Genomic DNA, 25397 nt, shown 5'->3' with positions numbered 1-25397 from the left:
TTTATAGTAATTTTGGATTACAGGAGACAAAGACAAATATTCTGAGAATCCTGGAGACCTATTCTAAGAACAGCCTTTGAACTGAGGCTGAATGCAATATCCAAGATATGCCTTTAACATAAGGATTAAAATAATCTCTCTATCGGTGATTTGATAAATTGCCCAATAATCTCCACTAATTATGTTGATTGACACTGCTTATTTTGGAATACAAACTGCTTCAACACAACATATTAAAAGGTCAAATTATACGTCAAAATAGAATTTTTCCCCTCACCCTCCTCCCTACATGGAAACATCCCAAGCTGTCATAATTAACAAAGTGAAAGACGTGAGGATATTAAAAGTAATAGTCACACTTCAAAAAGCATAGTTATGTAAGATACAGAAAATTAAAAGAAATATAAATTCTTGCAAATTTAGTGCAGAATCATATGGCAGACCTAAAGAGATTCAGAGGAATAATGTGCACAAGAACCAAAAACTATTCATAAAAACACATTAGAAATTCTTTCAGAGAGTACTGGATCTAATAAAACAGAGGAGTGCAGAAAAATGAGTAACAATGCAGAGCCAAGTGGCCTTTGTGTTGATCATTGCTGTGGTAAAACATAAAGTTCTCACTTCAGACATTTTTTCAATAGTCATTGAGCCTCAAAACATTTTGCTGCTACTCCGTTAGCAATAGAAGAGATTTCAGAATAAATGAATTGTGTCATATCATCAAGGTCATATATTATTCACCTAAGTTTAAACTAAAATAAGAAACTGCCAAACTGTCACCATGATTTCTAATTTACAATTTTTGAATTACAATTTTTATAAAGTATATAAAAATGGAAAAATAGTTTAGCCTTCATCGCAAGTGCAACATGGCGCTTGAAAAGAGGCTCCATATGTCTGGAAAAATACTTCCAGGAAACCTACCTTCCATACTGACAAAATGGTTGAAACTGTAGTCATAAATATGTGGATCCATGAAGAAAGTACAATGTGGTTTCAGTGTTCTCTAAGAGGCATAGGATGTGCAAGTAAAAGTGACTGTGTTGCTAAAGTAAAAAGGGTAAAAAAGTAAAATCCTTAGAGATTAGAGAAGTAAAATCTTTAAAGGTAGGAAACATAGGATAAAAATAAAGGATTCATGTTCTCAGTGGGGAGTATTTGCCAGAGGAACTCTGTGGGGATTGATGTTGATGCCTGTGCTGTTCAGCGGAGTGATTAGTATGGAAAGGGGGCTGAAATCCAAAGGTGCCAAAGTTTGCTGATGTACTGACAGGTTGGAGAAACCACTCGCAGCACTGCATTACTGAGTGATGAAAAGACAGATACAATCCAGTCTGAAGAAAACCATGTAGGAAAACCTTAAATATGCATATTACACTGTAGTGAGCGACTGCTCAGAAGAGGAATTGCAGTACAAACGTGGGTAGATCTCTTGGAACATCCCAGCAGTCAGCAGTAGGATGAATAGCAAGCAGAGTGTTGGAAAGGAGGAGGGCAGAGCAGCGTCAGTTCACTAAGCCCTTACTGAGTACAAGTCTGCCAGTGGAATAGTGCATGTGGTTCTGGCCACCCCATCTCCAAAGGATGCAGTAAAACTGCAAGATTAAAATATTTCAGCTAGGGAAAGTGAGGGCAATTTAAGAGGGAAATAATAAATAAAACCACCAATTGCGTGGACAGGCTGAACAGGAAATATCACTCATCTCTGGAAAATATTCATGACAATCACCACTCAGATCATAATGTGGAATTCAGGGACATCAAAGCCCTTTAAAGAAAAAAAGTGAATGTTTTTTGGATGACAAAAGCACACAGATTTCAGTGATTACATAAACTAATGGAAGAAAGATAGGATGGATGGGTGGAAAGAAGGTCCTATTTACATGTGTTCATTTGAATGCAATCTTCATCCCTGAAGGTTTCTAACCTAAAGATTACAGAACTCAAAGAGGGCATCCTAGGACAAGTATTGTTTGTATTTACCCTTTCCTTATTTCAGCTGCCAGTTACTATCAGGAGCTCTGGCTGTGAGCTAGGTGGACCTTTGCCCTCACACAGTTTAGCTGGTCTCATGTCTTGGCAGTGGAAGCTTGGGATGTTGACATAGCATTTCTCTGGAACAGGAGTGTGAAAAGTAATATGTAACTTATTTAACTAAAGGCCAAGAGCCAGAAGAGGCAGCCAACAGAATAAGCAAAGCTCCACTATAAGAAGCTCACGGACTTTCCTCCTCATGCTCGCCTATTAGGTTGTTGTAGAACTGCCACTTCTGAAAATGAAAATAATTGCCACATCATAAAGCCTACTGCATGTAAATCATTGTTCTGCTGGCAACCAGGAAATCCATGAGGAGAAGTGACTGTGTCAGCTGAAAATTGGGTAGGTGGCAGCTCAAGCTTGGTGCAGACTTCCTACTTTCAGTAGAGTGAAATGGGCTGGATTCTCAAGATCCTTGTGATTAAGCATCTGCAAATTGCTTCTGGGAGCTCTGAATCCTTTCCCCATTCATTGCTACTGGTGAGCACGGAGACTTGTGTCTTCAATGACTTCTTCTGACACCAAAGCTCGTTGGAATGATCTTTTTTACAGGGAGATAAACATTCCTTTTTTTAGGGAAGCATGAGGTTAGAAGTGGGAAACAATTACATCTACCCAGGGGATGACCATTTATGTGAATCCCCACCATGAGATACCTGGGGCTGAAAAGCCAGGAGCTGAGAGATGTGTGGCTGTATGGTTGGGTGGTCTCTGCATGTGATCAGAGCAAGCCTTACCCTAAATATCTACCTGCAGTGTTTCTTGTCTTCCTTCCCTCCACAGGAAATTAAACTAAAGCTTGTAAGAGAAAAACCTGGTGCAATCATAGGGATGCCCTGTGCACTGAAAAAAACATTTGTATCCTGTATAATTTGTTTGGTACTGCAGCCTCTGTTGTCCGTGCTAGGGAAATAGCTGTTAGAGGAACAAAGACACACTTTACTAACACAGGACATAAAAATTTGCTCTTAATCAGTAAAATGCAGATCACATATTCTGGGAAATGTGAGATCTGATGGCAGAATAACAAAGCCATAAGTTTTAATGCATCCAGTCTGTAATACAGTTAGGACTAGTTAAAAGAAACCAGGATTATTTAATTTTAGTTTCAAGGGAAATTTCATATTCTGGCTTTCTTTTCACTTTATAAAAATTTCTGAAAAAAAAATCTATATGTAATGCCACAGAAAGTTTTGATTTTGGAAGTCAGTGTTTTGTGGTAGGAAGACATTTTGTTGTGAAGTTCTAGATCTGCTATATTTGTGCATATAGCAGCTGTGTTTTTCTCTAATGTTGAACTCTTACCCTGAATGTGATTCCCTGAAGTATTAGACTGTTCAAAGCCATCAACTAATGATTTCCTGCCGTTTGGAAAAATAAAGAGGGGACATCATTATTCATACATAGTCGCTGTGTATACAAAACCATAGAATCATTAAGGTTGGAAAAGACCTCTAAGATCACTGAGTCCAGCTGCCAAACTCTGCAGCCATTTAAACTCCTAAGTGCAGCATGCATGCCCCGGAAGTTAGGATAAAGAATGATAATTTCTTAACAGCATTTTCAAACATATTTATGATTTTAGAAGAGGAATATATCTTTCGTTTAGGGATGGGTGTTGAAATGTTCTCTCTAAAAGTTACTTTTATTAAATCCTAAAGGCTTTTCCATAAAAATCTCGAACCTGGAATTGCATGCAATTCTCTTTCAAAGTTTGTACATTACAGCACTAAGCATACACAGCTAAGAAATAGCCAGGGTGTCAATAAAAGGTTAACAGAATGTTAATGCAGTGTTTTGGTATTGAAACACAGAGCTTATTTCTTTCTGAGGACTGCATTACCCATTCCTGCTAGATGACAACTTTAAATTGAAACCGATTTCAGTCTACTAAAACATTGTATCTTTCTTTTTAGAAAGCTAACTAGAAAATAGACTGATTAAAGAAAGCTATGGTGCAAATATCCTTTTAGGAAATAGTCCTGTATGGTCAGACCCCTGTACAGTCCCCTGTGCTAGCAGCATTAAAAGTACAGCAGAGCTAGAGGCAGTGTCGGGAGAGCTCTGGGACTTGCCAATGTCCCCCTGGACTATTTACTGGGGATGCTGGAAGAGAAGAGGCAAATTTGCCCTGCATGAGCTTGACAAGTCACTGTTTCTTCTGGGATGCCACCAGTATCACAGCTCTGTTCTGACCATGCATGCCTGCAGCTCCCTCCAGCCTCGCACACGAGTCTCTGGTATTGAGTTGCTGCATTACATATGTCCTTAGTGTCACTGGTAGACCAGAAAAAAGGCAAGAAACTAGTCCCTTTCCTGACAAAATGTCACAGGCATATTTTTTAATTTGTTGATGGAAGAATTACTTTGAAAGCTGTACATAAAGTGATGCCTGACATCAAATTTGATATTACACGGCATATTTTGTTCTTGTTCTGTCTTTTCTGTTTTATGAAAACTTCAGTGTTTGCAATTTTATTGAAACACTGCAACTATTATTCTGTGATTTGATTTTTTTATTTAGACTAAATGATTGAGTGATTTCCTAGATTGATATTTATTGAATCAGAAAAAGCACATTCTACTTTTTAGTGCACTACAGTATGAAAATTAAACCTCAGTTATTTTTACAGCTAGATTTCTCTTCTTCTGGGACTTTCAGCCAAATCACTTGGAATCAGCCAAATCACTTGGAAAATTCTGCAACAGAACAGAGTGTTTCTTGCCTTATGTTGAGCAGAACTATTGGAAGGTCAATGTTGGATTCTGCTGTGCTTTATTGCTGTTAAAAACTCCTTCCTTCTCCCCAATACATTATTTCCTTATGGACCTAAAAATATTCCTTGCTCCTGATCCTTAGTTCTCAGGATCTGAACTTCCAGCAGGAGTAATTGACTGTGGTTGACCCAAATCCCGAGGCAGGCTTGCCATTACCTGGCATTGAATCCTGAATATGGTGTAAGAACAGCAACAGGCATCAAGCTGCTAAAGCAATCCCACAAGAATGGTGGAAGGAAATTGGTGTTTGTTTTCTAATAAGACTCACCTTATAAATTTCTATTTTCCAGGGTTTCATATCAAAGCATCCTGACAAGGATCCATAACTAGCAGGCACAGGGGTGGTAGCTCCATCTAACTGCTGTGAAAGATTGCATGCTTTGGTCTCATTTTGGTTTATTTGATGGGCTAGAGACTGGGTGATAAAGGAAATTATGGAATTATGGTCGATGACATTGGCTGAGGTATGTTAACTGGAAGATTTAACTAGGTTTTGGTGAAAACATGTCTGTTTTGAGAAAAACTTGGAAGAGGAAGGCTCTTCCTCTTGGAAGAAGCTTTAAAAAAACCAGGGATATTATTTCCAAGATTAGCTTTGTCTAGATGTCTAGACTTTCTGATGTGGATTTCATATATATATATATATAAATATATATATACACACCTTCTAGCTTCCATATCCTACTGTCAGGAAAATTATATGCATATTAAGTGCAAGAAAGCAGAGTAGAAATTGAAAACCTTTTAATAGATTTTCTGTGAAAAAATGCTTGTTTTAACTTCCCTGTAAAAAGATCCAATTTGCTAGATTTACTGGCCAGTTTTGCAAATTAGTCCTCCAAAGTTCTGCAGGATCTAAATATTAAATAGAGAAAAGGAAAATTTTAAGGGTCTTCAGATTTTTAATTTCCCTGTGACTAGCCTACATCTGGGACAAACAGTGCTGGCAAGTCTCCCAGCACTGTGAGTAACACACTTTGGCTCCTGTCTGCATTTTTCAATTAAGTAACCCATCAGACCCCTGTGTAACCTCTGTCCAACTCTCACTGCATATCTGCTCCATTTTGTTGCAGCAGACACTCCTCCATCCTTTTTCACATCTCCCATAGCAACTTGAATTTTACATATGGACATAAGAAAGGGGGGAAAGCATCCAGGTGGAAGTGGGTATTCCCCTAGCAGTCTAAAAATTATGCAAAATCTGTAGCTTCTTTTATCTCTATGGCAGAATTGCCTGAAACAGGGCCCAAAATCTAATGCTCAGCCTGGGGACATTGGCATCAGTAAATAGTTCTTGAATGATACATCTGGTAGATTTCTTTCAGGATTAATTTTGTTTTACAGGCAAGTTCTTAATATGTTTTTCTCTCTTTTGTATATTGCTTGCAAAATCTGATTTACTAAAACGGGGTAAGTAAATTCTAACACTTTTGAAGATGACCAATACATTGTTTTCATTGAAGTAATTGTGTTTGGGTTATTTGTCCTAACTGAAACTTAAGGTGGTGAATTAAGTATAGTAGCTCCTTCCAGCTGCTAGTCCACCTTATACATGTTCTGTTTTACTTTCTAAAATCAGGATTTTTTTTTTTTTTTGTAGAAAATTACTGCTCTTTCTTAGGGTAGATGAAAAAGTTTGGTATAAAAATCCATTGAAAATTGTATCAAGAAAATAACAAGAAATACACATTTCTTCAGAAAATGGGGACTGCATTTACAGATGTTCTTGTATGTGCCATACATTGTCTGATTTTAAAGCCTTTCAGTGGAATTGAAGTTTTCGCAAGTGCTGCATCACAACACCTTGCTCTGCTCTGTTGCTTGCATGGTCCCTGCTAACTCTTGTCTCTGCACAGTGTCAGTGGCACAGAGTAGCTCCATTCTCTGTAAATGACAACCAAGAGATCTTTTATCCATCCCAGTGCTGCTACAGGACAGGCCTGTGAAGAAGCAGATCTAGCCATGAGTATGTGAGCTGATCCTGCAGATCATGTTTATGCATGATGGATTTGGCCACTGAAATGAGCAGCGTAGTAAATACTGCAGTTTTGTTGTTTCTTCTAACAGAAGGTCTCGAAGTGCTTGCTCATGACTTGGGTAATCTCCACAAGTCACAGCAGTTCTATCAATTGTAAAAGAGAACGTTATGTTTTACAGTGAGATCATTATCTCTCACTGTAAGACCTGCATTTTGACTTTAACGTTCGTGTCCCAGCCTTGTTTTTGTGAAAACCTCTGAGTGATGCAGAACACCAGGTACAAACTGAGTGCCACAGTTGCCGGGCCATTTGTCTTGCTGCTAGAAGTGTGCATGGTTCAAGAGGGAAGCCATAAGATACTAATGTGAGACAGTAAGGTTGGTCATATATGCAAGGCACTACAATGATTGTAATCACTGTTAATAAATGAATGCACATCTCTGTGCATTCTTTTTTACCTGCTTCATCAGAGTAATAATAGAGATGGGAAATAGAGGTCAAGGACTCTTCTGGGAAAAAAAACATCAATATGCTATTAAAATTTATTCTGATGTCTTGCTTATGCTTACAGTTGTAGTACAAATACATAAAATAGGGTTGGAAGGGATCCTAAAGATCATCCAGCTCCAACCCCCATGCCATGAGCAGAGATGCCTTCAAGCAGACCAGGTTGCTCTAAGCCCCATCCAACCTGGCCTTAAACACTTCCAGGTCTGAAGCAGCCACAAGTCAGTCTAGAGGGGAATTAAAAAACAAAATCCCAAAATGTTAGAAATCATAAAAATGTAAACAGTTAAAACTTTTAGAAATAGAGATAATTGGTAACTGCTTAATGTTCTAGATTTTGACAGCTTAAAACACTGTTATGCTACAGTCTTCCACTGACAGGTGAAAGAATGCAGTCCAATCAAATACATTTCTGTTTGCTGCATGTGTGATTTTGTAAACTTGACACCATAAAGAACATTTTTACAGTTATACCAAATTCTAATGCTCGCCTTTGAAATTGTTGACCTTTAGCAGTGAGATTGCCTGCATCACAGATTCGTGATACACTATCCTTCAGGAAAATTGTGTATTCACGGAAGTGGTGCTGATGCTATCCATAGTGAAACCATGAGGCCTTATCAAATAGAAAGCATGGAGGAAAACTGATCTGTTTGTGTGGGAAGGAATATTGAAAAGATAATTTCAGAAAAAGCATTTGAAATGTGCTGATACTTGGCTGGGATGTGAATGCTGAGTGGCTTCTGATATGCCACAGCCAAACCCCAGAAAGAAGCATGATCTGCCATTTTGCAGTACCCCTCCACTGAGCCCATGGCAACCTCCTAGTGTCATTTTCTTAAAGGACATCTTGCAAAAAAAAAAAAAGATTTTGATGGTCCCTGTTAAAGCAAATTGAGAAAATGTAAGCATACAGTTATTTCAGTATCCTGTGAAAATAACTAGAGTTGGTACATGATATGTAGATACAGTTCTACCAAATCCAGTTCAGATAAAAGGTATTTGTCTTTGTGGTGTTATTGTAGCAGTTGCAGCACCTGCCCTCCCTTCCTTGGACCTTTCACTTCATTATTTAGGGCATCATATGTGATCTAAAAAAATTCTTTGTCCTCATTTTTACAATGTATTTTGAACTTGTCTTTACATGCATTCCCTAAATTATTTTTTTGTTTTTTTGGTTTTTTTTTTTTTTTTTTTTTTTTTTTTTTGTTTTTTAAAGTAGAAGCTAGGATCCTTATGTAGTTTTGCAATATTAACAACTGGCTTAATCAGGTTATGACTTACCTTGGAAAAATTGCTATTTGCCATCTAAGTCAGGTATATACAGAGAACACACTGTAGCGCACAGAGTAGTATGGATGTATGGTCTAAGCTAAGATACAGCCTAAAAAGAGAAAGGGAATGGACCCTTCTGACCACTCACCTCCCTCCTTGAAAGTACAGAAATACCTTTTCAATAAGAGCAGCAATCCCACAGAGAGGATGTGGTCATAAATCTATGTTGTTAGAAATGAAAAGGAGCAGGACAGTTTCTTATTCTTGATGTGCACACTTTAACACAGCAATAAGAAGTCAAAAAACAAATTATTGAAACAGAAGACACAATAATCTATTGAACTGATATTCAAAAATCCCATGTTGTAGCCAGTGTAAAATGTAATCTGTTTCTGTTGTTCATTGCCATTCATCATTTCAGCAAATGAAAGTTTCATTTTCACAGTATTTTGTATGGTTTTCGTATGTGTTTACAACTGTTTGATTTATATTTGTTTTCAACTATAATTTCAAATGTATAAAATGGCCCCAAATCTTTCTTCTTGTGTCTAGCCACTCTGTGTTGGAAGAGCCAACAAAATTGTGGCAACAACAACAAAACAAGTAATTTTGGATGTAAGATCTGCTTGCTTTGAAAAAGATTTCTATGTTGGTGTATCAAAATGTTCCCAGATCTGCTTCCTTTCTTGTTTTCAAGAGAAATGATTCTGAATTAGGAGACTTGAAAATCAGATCAAAGGGAAGAAGTTTGTTCAGACTACCTCTGTTGCAGGTTCAGTTAGTAATTACAACATCCCATTGTGGTCTAGGAAAATGTAAGTTCTTGGTTTCCTGTACATTATTTAATCAGGTCTTGCTGTTGTTCACTGCATGACTGAGATCCAAAATGCCATTGATAAATTCAGAGAATAAGACAGTGATTCACACATCCCTCAGTTCAGATTAGCTGAAGGAGAAGAGCACACTGAACGACAGAATTAAATATGGTGTAATGACTGGCAACACTTCCACGAGGTATTGTTCCTAAATAATCTAATTTGATTTACAGTAATTCAGTGTAAATATAATCCATTTGTCAAAGAAGTGTCTTGTAATTTATAGTTTAGCATGAAATATATGACATCGGAGAATGATTTTGATTCAGTAAACTCATGTTTGTGCAGCAACAAGAGAAAAATAAAATGTTCCTTAAACAAAGAAACAGGGACATAGTGTGGAAGCTCTCAGCTTCCCACTGGAGTTACCTGGAAGGAGCACCTGCTGTCCTCAGGTCTCCAATGGGTCCCAGGCTGGGCTGTTTCAGAGATCCTTCTTCCATCCTGAAGACTAAATTTTTAAATATCTCTCTCTGATTTCAAGAATGCTTAATTCACAGAATCACAGAATATCTGAGTTGGAAGAAGATTGAGGGATCCTGTTAATGCTCATTTCCCCAAGTTTTGGCACAGCATCTCATTGCTTACCATTGGACAGCCTGGTTTTGTTCCTTTCCCCCTTCCAAGCTCATTTAAGGCTTTGTCATCAAGCCCCAGTGGCTCCTGGGCTAGAGCTCTTCTTCCCCTCTGGGCTGTTGCATCCTGTCAGGTGTCACTGGACCACATGTTGAATAGATTATCCCATGGTCAACAAACAAAATTTTTCCACTGACACCAACCTTGGAGCCATGCATTGACCTGATGGATCTGCCTATTCCTGTCAAACGAGTGGATTTCTTTGCCTCTGAAAGCCCTTCTTTCCAGGTTTACACTCTTTTGGTTCATATGCTTTCTGAGAGAGACAGGGAATCTGTATGTAAGAGCCTCATGGCAAAGTACTGCTCAGAGAACAATAGAAATAAAGCTGTAGTCTTATGATTATATTTTAATAGCTTTCTTTTTATTTTAAGGTACTTCGACCTAATCCCCAAAGTTATCCCAGTCACAGTATCCAATGTAGCATTGTTTTCAACTCTTAGCAGGTGGTTTTTAAAGCCCTCTTTAAATACATGGGCCCCACAAAGTAAAGTCAATAGTTAGACAGGATATAATTTAGACTTCAGCTTGTCCTCTCAGTTTGAAACAAAATGATTACATTTCAGGAAAGTCTAAGGAAAGATTTAAAGTTTTATATCAAAAGTTGAATATTTTCTTTTGTTGTACCCTCTTCTTTTAAAGAACATGGTATTCATTTAAAATAAAGCTTGTTCTGATGTATTTGAAAAGGCCCTACTCTGAATTAAAAAGAAATTCATAAAGTATGCATATATGGGAGGGGAAGACTGCATTCTTCACTGGAGCATTTACTCAAAGGGTTTTAATGCAGCCCATTCTGCCTAATTGATAGAATGAGGTACCTGCAAAGACAAGCTGTAAATAACAGATGGCCAATGGTGTTTACAGAGCAGCCGTTCAGGTGACAAAATCTTCTGGGGCTCCTCTCCACAGACAGGTGATAAAGCGATATTATAGTCTCTGTTTTTTAGAGTCTCAGTCAAGGAAAATGATCCTTGACTGTCTTTAAACCCATGAAAAGTAGTTGCAGGCAATAGCTCCACATAATTACAGTTCTGATAATCCTTGTAACCTTTGTGATGCCTTTCATTTCTTGTGCCTTAAAGTTATACAAGGGTAAAGGCCACTTGTAGCATACAAAGTGGTAAAGCTGACATGGGACTCAAAAGTAGGTGGAATATTCCAGATACGAACAGGGTAAGAAGTGAGGAATAAGATAAGAACAGAATAAATTTGTTGTGTGGTAAGGTAAGGTTGCTTTAACTGTTGATATCTGTGGGACTGCTTTACCAAGGATGCTCTGGGCACATTTTTTAAAAGCATTGCCTGCCAAGTGGAATTCCTGGAAATAGCCAAAATATTAATGCAGATATCCTAAATTCTTGGAAATATCCTAAAAGCAGATGTGTCTCTTGTAGGCTGATGTTCACTACATCAGCCAAATGCGTGAAAGTCTTCTTTTTCCAGAAGCCATCAGAAGAGTCTAAAAATAAGCTTGCTGTAGCTAAGTAGACTGCTCTCGTGCTTGTTAAAATGAAGACTGCAAAAACTGTTACTGTTACTTAAGGGTCAGTATTTTCTTCTGGGAAAAAAAATTCTTCTACCTGTTAGCACAAATGAATTCTAGTATCTTAAGGCAACACTACTAACATTGTTTTACATTCATTTGCCAAGTATCAGTGGTGCTTATTTTCACATGTGGACACCTTGCCTTGGGAACCTCATTAGCCTCCACTCCAGCAGTTAAATAGACAGACAGTAACAACTGTTGAGGTTGATTGAGGATTTGAGAAGAACAGGTTCTCATGGTACAGAATGGTGAAGGTCTGTTTTCTACTGAAATTATTCTTACAATGGGATGAATTGTTAATGTGTTGTTATTCCAGATTTCCAGAAGAACTGATGTGGTGGCAAAAGTAAGGCGACAATTAATGGCTACTGAGGAAGATGAAAGTTTATCATATCCTCCTCTGAATGTAACCACTGGAAATGATACATGCATCCTTTTTTATGCTAGTAATTTCAGCCTCAAAGCCAACAGTTCTGTTTTAGTAGATTTGACAAATGCAACATTTTTAACACAGAATGTGGATATTTCTGCCTCTGAGTGCTCAGACAGCAACACAACGTGAGTAGCATAAGAAATTTCGTATCATAATACATGTAATTCTGAAAAATTTCAGAAATATAATGTAAAATCAGTGCTATTTCCATTGTCTTCTTCTAAAGCATCCAAAACTTTAAAAAAATATATTCTTAGAAGAAAGAAATTAAGTCAAGACCACAAAAATTGTTCAGATGAGGCCTGTTATTTTCATGATTTTTTTCTTCTTATGTTCTCCACTTCCTTGTTGGTTTGTATTTGGTCCAAACAAGTTTCCGTGTGCCTGATCTCACAAAAATCTCCACTGGCATTAATGAGACCATAATTTCATTCCCTTGAGGGGGAGTATTGCCAGTTACGAGGTAGTAACTCAGCTAGAAGTACATTAATGAAACATGATCTCTGTTTTCCTTTACTTTGAAGGCACCTGCTCTTGGGTGAATAAAACCCTAGAAATATTTAGTCATATTTTTTAATGTACTGAACCTTTGCTATATGACTTTTGTAATTGCCTACTGATTTACAATATATCCCTCAAATTGAAATGTCACAATGATCTAATTAAAGCTGACTACTCTAACATTAAAAATCTGTTTCTTATTCTTAGACTGTCATTAAAATACACAAAACCAGTGAATGGAATCAGCAGCCTAGAGATAAGGTAACTTATGATTTATTTTATATAGATATTTTGTGGTTTACAATGCCTGTTAATGAACTAGGAGCAAAAATAGGGGAGAAGTTAAATGAGAATATTTTTTAATTTATTAATTGCTTTCTCTTCTGAGGAGTCACGAAGCAGGAAAACAATACAGTCTTTACACAGGAGATATATTATTATTCTCAGGTAAAGTTCTGAAAAAATATTGTAGGCAAATATCCATACTGTAAGGTACTGGTATATGCAGCTTCCTGTTTTACTAATGGGATTGTTCTACAGTCCTCTCAGGTAAATCTGACTGTGATTTGTAAAAACTTTGAGGCGTTGAAGTCTACCTGCATGGCCAGGGCTGTATTGAGTCCTAATGTAGATTGTCAGTGCACTCTGCTAGTGCTTGCTTGTGGTTAATGAGGGGTGCAAAAAGTTTTAAAGTCTTTGCTGCTCCATGCATGGTGACAAGACCATATTTCTCCTACTATGGCAAGAGGGAAGAAAAGCTAGGGAATTGGAAGACCTGGGAAGAAAAATCAAAGGAAAAATCAAAAGAAAAATATCTCTGTGATCATTGAATCCAGTCTTTAACCCAGAACTGCCAAGTCTACCATTTAACCATGTCCTGAGTACAACATCTTCTAAATATCTTCAAGGATGGAGATCCAGCCTCTTGCCTGGGAAACCTCTTCCAAGGCCTGGCAACCCTTTAACTAAAGAAATTTCTCCTAATAGCCAACTTAAACCTCTCCAGTGCAATTTGAGTCCATTTCCTCCTGTTCTTTCTTCTTACTTGGAAGAGGAAACTAAACCCACCTCACTAAAATCTCCTGTCACGTTGTTGTAGAGAGGGATAAGATCCCCCCTGAGCTTCCTCACCTCCAGCTCCCTCAGCCACTCCTTGTGCCACAGGACTTGTGCTCCAGCCCCTTCAACAACTTTGCTGCCCTTCCCTGGACATGCTCTGGTACCTCAATGTCCTTGTGTTGTTGAGGGGCCCAGAACCTGAGCACCAGATTCAAGGTGTGGCCTCACCAGTGCTGAGTGCAGGGGGACAATCCCTGCTCTGCTCTGCTGGCCACGCTATTGCTGACACTAGCCAGGATGGCATCAGCCTTCCTGGCCACCTGGGCACAGGCAGGCTCATGTTCAGCTGCTGTTGGCCAGCACCCCAGGTCCTTTTCCACCAGGCATCTTTGCAGCCACTCTGTCCCCAGCCTGTGGTGCTGCCTGGGGTTGTTATGACCCAAGTGCAGGACTTGGCGTTGGTGAACCTTATACCATTGGCCCTGGCACATCAATCCAGCCTGTCCAGATGCTCAAATGAATAAATACCATTGTTTACACTGAGACAGAAAGACATTCCATGTTAAGGTAAAAGAATCCCAGAAGAACTTGAGGTGAGTCAGTGATGTGTTTGGAATGGTATCCAGAGTGCATAGAGACACTTGTAGTCAGTATCAGAGATCATGACAGGTGGCAAAAAACCAGACATACATCTCCCTTCTCCCTCAACCAGCTAGAGCCTTGTAAGAGAACATACTGTACAGATAAGATTGCTGTTAGTACAGTATTTTTACTTTTTTGACTATTGAAGTTAGCTGTTTATAGGATTCCTGGGACTTGTCCTTGGTCATGCCTTGGTCTCAGTAATATAAATTATCAAAGAGACACCTATTTCCCTAAACACCATGGGGAATTAAGAAAATATTTTCCTTGGATCCCATTTAAAAGACACTGATCTCAAACCAAGACTCTACCCAAGTTGTATTTTTCCTTTTACTACAAGTCCCAAAATATCACTTTCTCTGGTGCTGCCCTGATGCTCTTCTGACTGCTCTTTGCTCCTATCCTACTCTGCTAGAGACAGGCCCTCCAAAACACTGCTCTGATTCTCATTCTTCATCTTTGCACATCCTAGCACAAGTCTTAGCTGGTGTGCTGTAATCTCTTTCTGTATGAATGAATGTGGTTGTTTCCTACATTTGTCCTGAATATGGCTATCCTCAGCATAATATAATCTTTTTTAGTAAAATCACAGTTCCAAAAAAGATAGTACAAATCACAAAGCATCCTATGGAGCATGACACTCTGCTTCAAAACTAGTTCACAGCTAGATCTTAAAGGTGTTATTTCCTTCAGTAGTCAACAGGCTTCACTTAACTGTGCAATGGCAAATTGCAAACCTTGAGACAGTACTATAGAAACAAAATCCTTTTTCAGTTGAAACATTTATCTTAGATTTTGTTTTCTGCAGCTGGCAGAAGATCAGATGTGATGTTAGTGCACACATGGATTTAGTGAAGATTATTTAGAATTATTTTTAGTAATCTGTTTGTTAAAAAGTTATAAGTTTAATTAATTATTGGATGAAAAAATTAGTGTGGTCATGAATCTGAGTTGCATCTGGAGAGAAGAAATTTGAAGCAACTCTGCAGAAAAACTGTAATTTAAACGAAAATGCCAGTACAAAAGGTGAATGGTTCATGTTTTCTTTCTTTTTCAGGAAAAAAATTTATATCCTTTGAGCCTGTTGTAGTAGAGGCAGAAATATTCACAAAGTCTTTCTTGACCTGTGTCTCTGCTTGAACACATTATAGCTAAATACAAAATGCATAAACAGCCCTTGAAGCTGGAATAAGAAACTCAGGCTCCACAATAGGTGAGGACTTGAAAAGAGAGCTCAGGTAAGGTCCTGGATGTTTTCATGCCAAGCAAATAAGACTAGCATAGGCTGGCTGTGTTTTGCAGGAGAATTTGATTTATTCCATTGGGCCATGTGTGATCCAGGTTTTTAATAGACCTTCAGGACAAATAAACACAAATATGCCTAAATTGATCAATTTTTATTTATGACACAGGTGCTTAGAAATATAAAATGGAATAGAGAAAGAATGCAGGGAGCAGCTTCCAGGGCAACCGTTTCTTGGACCTCCACTATGCCTTGGCCTGTATGTGGGAGATAGGGACTGACTGCCTCTGTATGGCTTTTTTCCCCTCTCCCCTTAACTTATTAAGCTGTCTTCATCTTGACCCACAAGTTTCCTCATTTTTGCTCTTTCTGTCCTCCCTCCTGTCCTGTTGAACATGCGGAGTGAGCAAACAGTTAAATGTGTGCTTGGCTGCTGGCTGGTATCAACCCATAACACCTCAGAGCCTTTATAAATTAACAATAGTTCTAAAGACTCACTTGATTATTTTTACTTTTCTGTTGGATAGTCACTTGATGGAACAATGGTGTCATTTTAGGCCTCTGTTAGCCACCATAATCAGCAGTGCATGCTATGTAATGCAAATAATAAGATACGTGGAACAGAACCAGAGCAAGCCATTGACTTTTTTCATGATTTGCTAACACTGTATTCACCTTGTGTATCTCAGCATGTCTCGTCAGAGCTTCTAAAATCTACAGAGATATGTTGCAACCTCTGTTTTCCCCTCTGGTTCATCTTGATTTGATTTCTTTTTCAAGATTACAGCTTGCTAAGATAATGGTCTGCCTTAACAAACAGGACACAAGCTTGGCAGAGAGGTGGAAGGAACAGAGCTGAGAGCCATGACTGCACTTCTTGCCTCTGTAAAGGATAGCATATCTTGAAAGTGACTCCAGAGAGGACCATGTTCAAGTAGCTCAGTTTATTCTTCAATAAAATAGGTTCTAACTTCAGCAGCATGAGCTGAGCAGGATCCAGAGGCTGCCCCCCGTACCAACACCAGTCCATGCCCACGTACCGAGCAGCTGGTCACATCCCACCTCCCACTGACAGCTGCAAGTGCTGCTCCATCCTGCACACGCACAGCTGGCACCTCCCTCTCGCTCTCTCCAGCAGCAGCTACAGCCTCACTCATCCTCCTGCACTTGCTCTGGGGGCTGAGCTGTAAGGGGGTGGTTGTAGTGTTGTGATAGTGTTAGGAACATAAGCTACAGCTGCAGCAGGAGTGGGAGCACTGGGCAGTAGTCCTTTGCTGGAAGGAGCACCATCTCAGTTCTCTCATAAACCGATCCAACTGTTCAAGCACTTGTCTGTCATTTTCTCTGGGAAAAAGTGTCAAAGTGAATGGGAGTGCACAACATTAGTGTTCCAAAATTACATTGATACATACTTGACTGCTGTTGCTGCTCAATGTATAGAAGAGAGCAGAGCTGACCCAAAAGACGTGTTTTAAAGTCTTTTGCTTAACAGTTGTGTTTCTCTTTGAATATTTGAAACAGTAATTCTAGCTATCTTCCACTTCAGAAATACCTCTGCTTGTAATGATTAGCCACGTGAGACACAATCAGTGGTGATGGCATTCAGAGTTCATACGGTTATCTGGCACAAAGGGAGCCTGGCCCATGACCAGGAATTTTTTGTGCCACCATACGTAAAGTACATAATGTCTCTAATGTACATAATTGTCTCTAATGTTTAACATGAACGTAACATTTCCTTAAGAAGCCAAGGTACTTTCAGTTCTGCAGATAAAACCTTTGTTCTCTCTCTGCTCTGTATGATTAATTTGCTATAATGTGCTCTATTTGCTATCTACTCATTTGAGAAAATGTTGAACTAAATTAAGTAATTCAATAGATTTTTGTTGTTTGAATGCCTTTTTTTCTTGTAGTTTAATGAACTATATTTACATCTGTTATCAGTTAAGTGTGTGCTTGCTGGAGGCTATTCACTGTTAGTTGTTTGGAAAAATGCTAAGAATAACAGCCTTCATTACTAAGTTAACTGTGATCAACTAGTTAACCAACTAGAATGGCAATTCTCATAAGTCTGCAGGTAACACAGTATTTTAGTCTTTGGCGTAATACGAAGAGACAGCATTCCCTTCAAAGTCATTTTAGACTGTATTCACATACATGGCCTTACAAAACTTTTTGTTCATATGGTCAGTTTAAAAGAAGCTTCCTTCTTTACCATTTTTCTCATCTTATCAGCAAAAGCACAGACCACACCCAGCCTCTGTGGTTGTCATAAACATTTAAGTAATCTTCTCAGTGTTTATAACTGGCTTTCAGCTAGTGCTGATAGCATTGCTACTGGGGCACCATGGAAATTCTGTTCAGATTGTACTGTACATCAGAAAAGGTTCCTTTCTTCTAGCAATAATATCAAGGTTTTAGTTTTGTAACTGTATAAGAATAGAGTATTTTCTATATATATTTGTAAATTTGGACTGGATGGAATTCTTTTTTTTTTTCTTTTTCACTGATGCTTGCAGCTCAATGTTTTTTGGGTAGAACTGTTCAGGCTTAAAGCATAAAGCATGCCACAAGAACAAGCATCCTTTTTTCACTTCAATGACACTGTGTTCTGGAATTCCTTCTGAGCATTTGAAACCCTTGAGGTTTCTGAACTTACCTGAATCAAAAGCCACTGATTATTAATAAATATTTTTTTAAAGCATCATTTGTGGTTAGATTCTATGCTGTGTGGATGACACAATATTGAAAGTAAATAATTTGAACAAACAAGCAATATTCTACAGAGAGAATATTTTCTCTATGTACATATACCCTAGAAAACATAAAATAGTTTATATTGTGCCTCATTTAAGATGACTATACTTTTTTTCTAACCAATCATAATTGCATCTAAGTTATTACTTCAAATTTTAAAGTGATCATACAGTGTCACCCATCATGGATAGACACATTAGAATATTTCATTTTGTATCAAGTATTATTTATTGATAAATATATTTATCTTCTAAATATTTTGTGGTTACCAATAATCAAAATAAAAGATCAGCAAACTATTTAGATATACACATGCATAGCCCAAGTAGGGTTAAAACATCAAACAATGTACACTATGGGGAAAAGGCTTTCAATTTCCTTATGAAATAGCGTGAACACCTGAAAGTAACTGTATAAAAACTGGTAAAGAGTAGCACATAGTCCTGATCTGTAAAGGATCAGAATGTACTTCTGGATGTCTGGATGTTCTCACTCATGTCTGTTGGGAGCTGTTCAGACTGCATTGGTAGTAACATAAATTCCATGATTATAAACTGCTGCAATACTACACATACACAGATGCTTTCAAAATTATAAAATAATTTTTTGTGCCTAGCCTACTTCAAATTGTGAAACTGTAGCTGGCAATTCCTCCTGACCCACCAGTGAGAGAAAGCTCTGTCTTCTGTGCCAAATTCAGACCTTTGCAAAGAAAATTGCCATTTAGGCATTTGAGCCAAGAAAGAATTGCAATGATAAATTAGAATGCCTATCATGCCTATACCTATTAGAAAAGCAATTTTCCAAAAATCCCATAAAATGTTTATTCAGAGCCACTGCAGTCTTACTGACAATTTCTCAGCTTTGCCTCCATTTATTATAAACTGTTGGTAACTGATGAAATACAGCACTGGCAGAAGCCCTTGAAGAATGAAACTGCATTTGCTTCTTGTCTGCCACCATTATAGAAAGCTGTGCTTGTGAGGTGAAACTCTAAGTAGTAAACACATTCACTGAACCTCTTCCCTTGAAATAATCTTAATGACATGGGAGGCCATGTCATCATCAGCCATGATGTTTGCAGCCAGCAATGGTGAGCCTTTATCTGTTACTTTATCAAATGTATATTAATTTTTTCCTTCTAACCTGTTGACTTTTTTTTTTGTCCTCTCTTGTGTTCCTAGGTTTTTAATGACCAACAAGTTCTATGAAGTCTCGGCTAGAAGATGGTCCACTTTAGATTTAGTTGAGATTGTACAAGATGGAGAAAAGTTAGCTAACTTTAGTGTTTCTGGCATCTCTGCCCCTGCAGAGTATTCATTTCATTGTCAGCTGGTGGGAACAAGCAATCTCTATCCTGTAAGGCTGGTTCCATCCAACGATGAGGCAAAAAATTGGGATATTTTCATTTCCAAGTTGCAAGTGAGTATGTGTTGCCATTTGAGAAATAACTCCAAGAACTATTACTTGCTATTGTAGGTGGTGAATGACACACATTCATAATGCCCTAACTTTCATTCCAGCCTGAGGGAAAACATAAAACAAAAGCTGTTCCCCTAGGTGAGCTATTCAGTAGAGGGGTAAAAAAGAGGCCAGTTGCTGAACAAGGAAAACATGAAAGCACAGCTTTGAAAAACAAAACTGTGAAGTTGTCTACAGAAAGAAAACTCAATTAAACCAAATGTGCTTAATCAGGCAAAGAATGGCTAAGTCCTCATGCCTGTTTAATGAATTGGGCTGCTCTTGGAAACAGGGGCCTCTTAGGTGGGTGGCTTTATGCTGCTTACTTTGTTTTCATTTGATTTCTTTGTGCTTTGTTTACCTAGGAAAGTACAGCTTAGTGTGGCTGCTGTTTTCAGTGACATGGACTGTCTGTACTCCTGCAGACAGAAACAAAGCCCAGTGCAACTAGATTTAATGGGAGGCTTGCCATGGACTTCCATCAGGAATGGTACTAGTTCCTGCATGACCCAGAAGCAAAGCAGATGGCTTTTTTTGAATGACACGTAGCTTTTTTTGCTTATTTAGTAGTAGTTGAGACTACATAAGTGAATTGTAGATAATTACACCTTTACTCCTTTGAGCTTTGCTCTTGACTTAAGAGAGGATAACATTTATGTCTTAAAATAATATTTCACTAAGGGATCTCTTTGATGGAAGAGATGATGAAAATAATAGGAATAATTCCAAACTGTACTCTATTTGTCAAACATGAGCTAACCCCATGATAACTGGATACAAATGCTGTATTTATAATTTTGATAACAAACCAAATCTCAATAATCTGACTCCAGACTTGACACTTCAGCTTAAGCAATGGCAATCTCAAAGAAAGATCATTGGTGCTTAGATTTATTTTCCACAAATTCCAATATCATGTCTCACCATTTTTTGAGAAACAATGTTGCAATACATACCAATGTTGTGAAGGTCCTTTATTATGTTATTTATTTGTAAAGGCCTGAAAATACCATAGCTCATGCAACTGTACTTTGCCTAGTAAACTCTTTGGAGTTAGGGTTTCACATCACTAAGATATGAAAGGACATGACCTATGAAATTACAAAGTGTATACTTACCACCTCTCTTTCCTGTCAGTTGCTATATGCACTGATATTACTGCCTTCAAGCTTAAATAGGCCTTGCTCCAACCTTAGTAGGCATCCTTTCACTGTGGTCTTAACCAAGAGTAGAAGTAGTGGTTTCCCACCTTCCTTATTGATTTGGAACAGCAGCCACTTCCACTGTTGAGGCAACAGAATCTCCAGTTCCTCTTGAGAAAGGGCTTTTTCTCTGATCAAATCCTAAACATAGAACACAACCTGAAAACTCCTAGTCTGATATTCTTCCGTGGTGTGAGAAAACAGAAGGTCACCATTCTGGGCTCATTTCCAAGTTCTGTCTGACCTAGATCATACTTTTCCAGGTATCTTCCACTGATACATACTGAAAGGTGATCTCAGTATCAGTCTTTGTTATTGCATAGGATTTACAAACCCCCAAACTCTATTGCATGGTGAAAGAAGCATGTGGGATGTGCTCAGTAGTTGCAGCCAGCACAAAATCTTGTTCCTGAAACTGAGAAACATGATTTTCATGTCAATGTTACGCAGTGAGTTAGAAACCAGGATCCAGTGCCAATCAAACTGGCACAATTGCACTTTGCAAGGCTGGGTCCTGGAAGCTGAATCACAGTAATAGAGGAGCAATGGCAGCTGCACAAGGAAGCCTTGCACAGCTTCTTCCTAGGCAAGGTTGAACTGGTGTAGCCTTTAACTTCAGTTCTGGAGCTGCCTCACTCACTGCCATCTAAAAGAAGCTCTGTGGGATGCTGGCTAGGCTTGGTCACAGCCTGGGATGTCACCAGACCTCTGCAGAGCACCAAAACTGCTCTGGGTTTGGTGGGGGTTTGGTTGCTGTTGCTACAGGAATGGCTGTTCTACCATGATACCTTCTGTGCTTTTGAGAATCTCATATTTGTCAATGAAGTTAAAGACAAGGCTGCCAGCAAAAACACTGATTTTCTTTAGTATGTGCAGTTCAGAAGTACTTTGAAACCCACGAAAAACTGCCAAAAACTTAAAAATCAAGAATATTCTTATTCTTTGTAGCTAAAATATTTCAAAGTTCAAAAATTGGAAATTTGGTGTGCACTTAAGAGCCATAAACCCAGCATATTTTACTTGAAGTTTTTGTAAAGGCCATATGATGAGAAATTTACATTCAAAAATATTTAAAAATTTACAGTAAATACAGACTTGTATAATCAAGACAAATGACTGGTCTAAACACCAAAATCAAAATTTCCACTGGACAAAGGCGTGTATACAAAAGACTTCATAAATATTAGAAAACTACATGTAAGTATTTTTAACTTTTCTGTATATGCTGCTAAGATTCTCATTTTTGCCTGGTATTTAACACCTCCAGAGAAATTATATAGCTTCAGAAAAACAATAAAATAACCCAGCATATTCTTTATCTCCTTCCTAAAAGAAGACATAGCATTTTAGGAATGTACAATTGAATCTTTCACCTAGATGGTTCAAAAAGCATAATTCTGATTTAAAAATATATAAGACCACTAGAATTGAAATAATAAATTTCAGTATTTCTGGCTCTAAATCAGGAGTGGCAAAGCCCTTCTAAACTGAATATACGTGTTAAGTACTTCAGAGAGTCCTTGTAAATGTGGTAGGAAATTCGTATTGTTTTCCAGAATTTCAATCCATTTTTTTGAACACAAATGAAATAAATAATTACCTTCTGTCTGTTTTTATTGTCAATAAGTCTTTCAGGTTACATTTTAAGATTCCTATTCACATTCTTGCTTGTGGTCAAAGCAGTGGCTTAACAAGCAAAGACTTTTGCAGTCATGTATTCTCTAAGCTGTGCAAATAAGCTGTCCAGCCCTGCAGCTTATGTTCACTAATCCTGCTTTAATCAGAAGTCTGAGCACCTTTGGTGAAAGCAGACAGTCTTTGCGAGTTAGCCACCATGATTTGACTTGGAAAGATTCTTCTAAAAGGTTGAATTGCTGAAATTGTCTTCATCTCCACGTTATCTAAAGAGCCTTTTGTTCCTCACATCAGTTTTATTAATCACCATTCTGGAAGGTCATTGCTCATAGCACACATATTACATGAACATTAACTTTAGGGACGTGAGACATGCCTGACTACAAACCCAGAGTGTTTACTGGTGTGTTTGTTGCATGGTAGATTTGTTCGGTTTGTCCCAACACCTTTCCTAGGAGGTACAAACTCTTTTATTACCACAAATATACTCAAGCTTTCCATTTTTTTAATTGTAAATCATAGAATAATTATGGTTTGGGAAGACATAAAAGTAGAAACCCATGATCTTCTGCTTTTTGCTTATTGCTGGGTAAGAGAAGTGAATTAAATAAATAATCCTTTTGAAATTTGATTTGATAATATTTTATGGAAAATAGTAATTTTTAACATGTCGTTTCTTTAGCAGTGGGTTTATGATATTTGGTGCTTTCCGTACACATCCATTTCAAAGATTCTGTAAATGAATAAGAATCCCAGTCTTAATTTTTCTTTATAAAATTATTTAAGAATGAATCAAAATGAATCAGAATAATTATTTTCTTCCTCTTCTTCCACCAGTTTTGTTCCTTCCTTCTAAAGGAATCAGTGCTTATGCCATTATGTGCATGTTTGTAGAGGAGGGATTGTCTTCCCTTTCTTCATAGTTTTCTAATCCTTTGATTGGTTTAAACAAAATTTCTAGGACGTCAGCGGTCTCAAAGGCATTCAGTTTGTTGATGTTTTGGTACAATTGGGATCCAGACAGAGAATATATCTCCACATTGGTTGATTTTTCTGAGGAAAATAATATGGTCGGACGACAGTCAGTGGTAGACATTGTGAATTCAGTCAAATCAGAGATATTGCAAACATTTCTAACTGCTGGAAAAGCTTATATAGGTTTTATAAGTTAATAGACAACACATGCCCCATACCTCAATAAAGCAAGCCCTTCCTTTTGTTTTGAGTCTTTGAATTCCAAGGAGGGAGGAAGAAAAATTTCACAACTTTTTTTTCCTTGAACTCTCACTAAACTCAGCCAAAAAAGGTCACCTTCATTAGACGTGTTTTAAAGTAGGTTCTAGGAATTTTGTCTGTCAAGGACAAAAAAAACCCAAAACTGTCAGACTATTTCAACAAATCTTATGATCTAAGGAGTCTTAACTCTCATTCCTTTGAGTGCTTTGAGTTTCCTGGTTCTGAAGTGGTCATAGAGCTGGTGATCTATGTATACTGTATATTATCAGTATACTGATAATACTGATTATGTGAATACGGAATACTGATCAGAATACAATGAATGCAGAATATTGACCACGTGTCCCCTCTGGGACTTTACTTCTATAAGTAATACAAATTTCTGAAATGGCAAACCTACTGCTGACCAAAGAAATGGATTCTACATCTTTACTTTCCTGGGTGAAAAGGAGATCTGGAAAATTGTTTTGCAGAAATTCTTTTTTCTCACTCTTTTTTTTAATGGGCAGAGAGTGTGATTGACAGTTAAAAGCTGTGGGTTTTTATAATTACTACATATGTCCTAAAAGTAAGGACTATGCTTAATTGCACTCTTCTATCTACTTTTCTTCATTTTCAGATTCAAGGCTTCAACGTTACAAACAACCAGTTTTCCTATGCAAGTGACTGCACAGGTTTCTTCACTCCTGGAATTTGGATGGGCTTGTTGACATCTATAATTTTACTGTGGATCCTGACCTATGGAATCCATATGATCATGCAGCTCACAACAAACAGCAGATTTGATGATCCCAAAGGTCCAGCTCTGTCAGTTCCTCAGACAGAATAGCCATGGATTGACTTCATGCCGCTGTGGCTTTCCCCAATCTGGTGTTTATGATTTTTATAACCTTTTTACTTCAAAATATGTTTAACTTAAAAAGATATCATAGGAAAACCAGATAATGAAACTACATATAAAAATGATCCTTGTGCTTAGCAACAATAATAATTCTATCTGTTATTATGATCATTTGTTAACAGCTTTTTTTGTGTTAAGTTTCTGAAGTGAGACTGTAGATGACTCTCTCTGGCTATTAGAAAGACCATTAAAAACTTCCTTCAGATTGACTTCTCTTGGCAAAGAAAACATGCCAAGACACAGATAATAGGGAGGGATAAAATATTTGATGAGAAATTATATATTAAAAATACTGGTCTCTCTAAAGGCTCTTTAGTGTCATGATGATGCTACGCCTTAAGAAATTTTAACTGTGTTTTGAAATTTTTTTCTTGAGTAAAATGTTCAGAAATGTACGGAACTAATAAAGTATAAGTCACTAAATCAATGGTCCTGAGGAGTTTTTTCAAAATATATCACTTTGTTCAGATGTGGTATCGCAAAGGAGAGTGGGTAGATTAAGGTTTAGCTTCCATCTGCTCTTATCTTGCACTTGTGAGAATTATGTTGAGTAACTCTGGCTTGTGTTTGCTTTAGCAATGGACAGCTGATGGGAGGTAAGGCAGTGGCAGATAGGTCCTTGTTCAAACTGATCACAAAATCAGATTTGGTGTCGTGGCAATGAATGCAAATTTTCAAGTTGAGAACT

At 37.8% G+C, this 25397-nt stretch overlaps 1 protein-coding gene across 1 annotated transcript in view; it reads left to right on the top strand.

Annotated features, from left to right (window-relative positions):
- Positions 1 to 25132, top strand: part of ATP6AP1 (ATPase H+ transporting accessory protein 1) — a 50931-nt gene extending 25799 nt beyond the window's left edge. The window contains exons 7-10 of the mRNA XM_041471451.1: positions 11956 to 12197; positions 12781 to 12834; positions 19459 to 19696; positions 24428 to 25132. Coding sequence (XP_041327385.1) covers positions 11956 to 12197; positions 12781 to 12834; positions 19459 to 19696; positions 24428 to 24637 — 744 coding nt within the window. The 3' untranslated portion in view covers positions 24638 to 25132. The remainder of the gene's footprint in view (positions 1 to 11955; positions 12198 to 12780; positions 12835 to 19458; positions 19697 to 24427) is intronic.
- The last annotated feature ends 265 nt before the right edge of the window (positions 25133 to 25397 follow it).

This window comes from Pyrgilauda ruficollis, unplaced genomic scaffold (assembly GCF_017590135.1).
Source record: "Pyrgilauda ruficollis isolate IOZ18807 unplaced genomic scaffold, ASM1759013v1 scaffold27, whole genome shotgun sequence".
Lineage (NCBI taxonomy): Eukaryota > Metazoa > Chordata > Aves > Passeriformes > Passeridae > Pyrgilauda > Pyrgilauda ruficollis.
The sequence above is the reverse complement of the archived record's forward strand: the minus strand, read 5'-3'. Positions and strand labels throughout refer to the sequence as shown.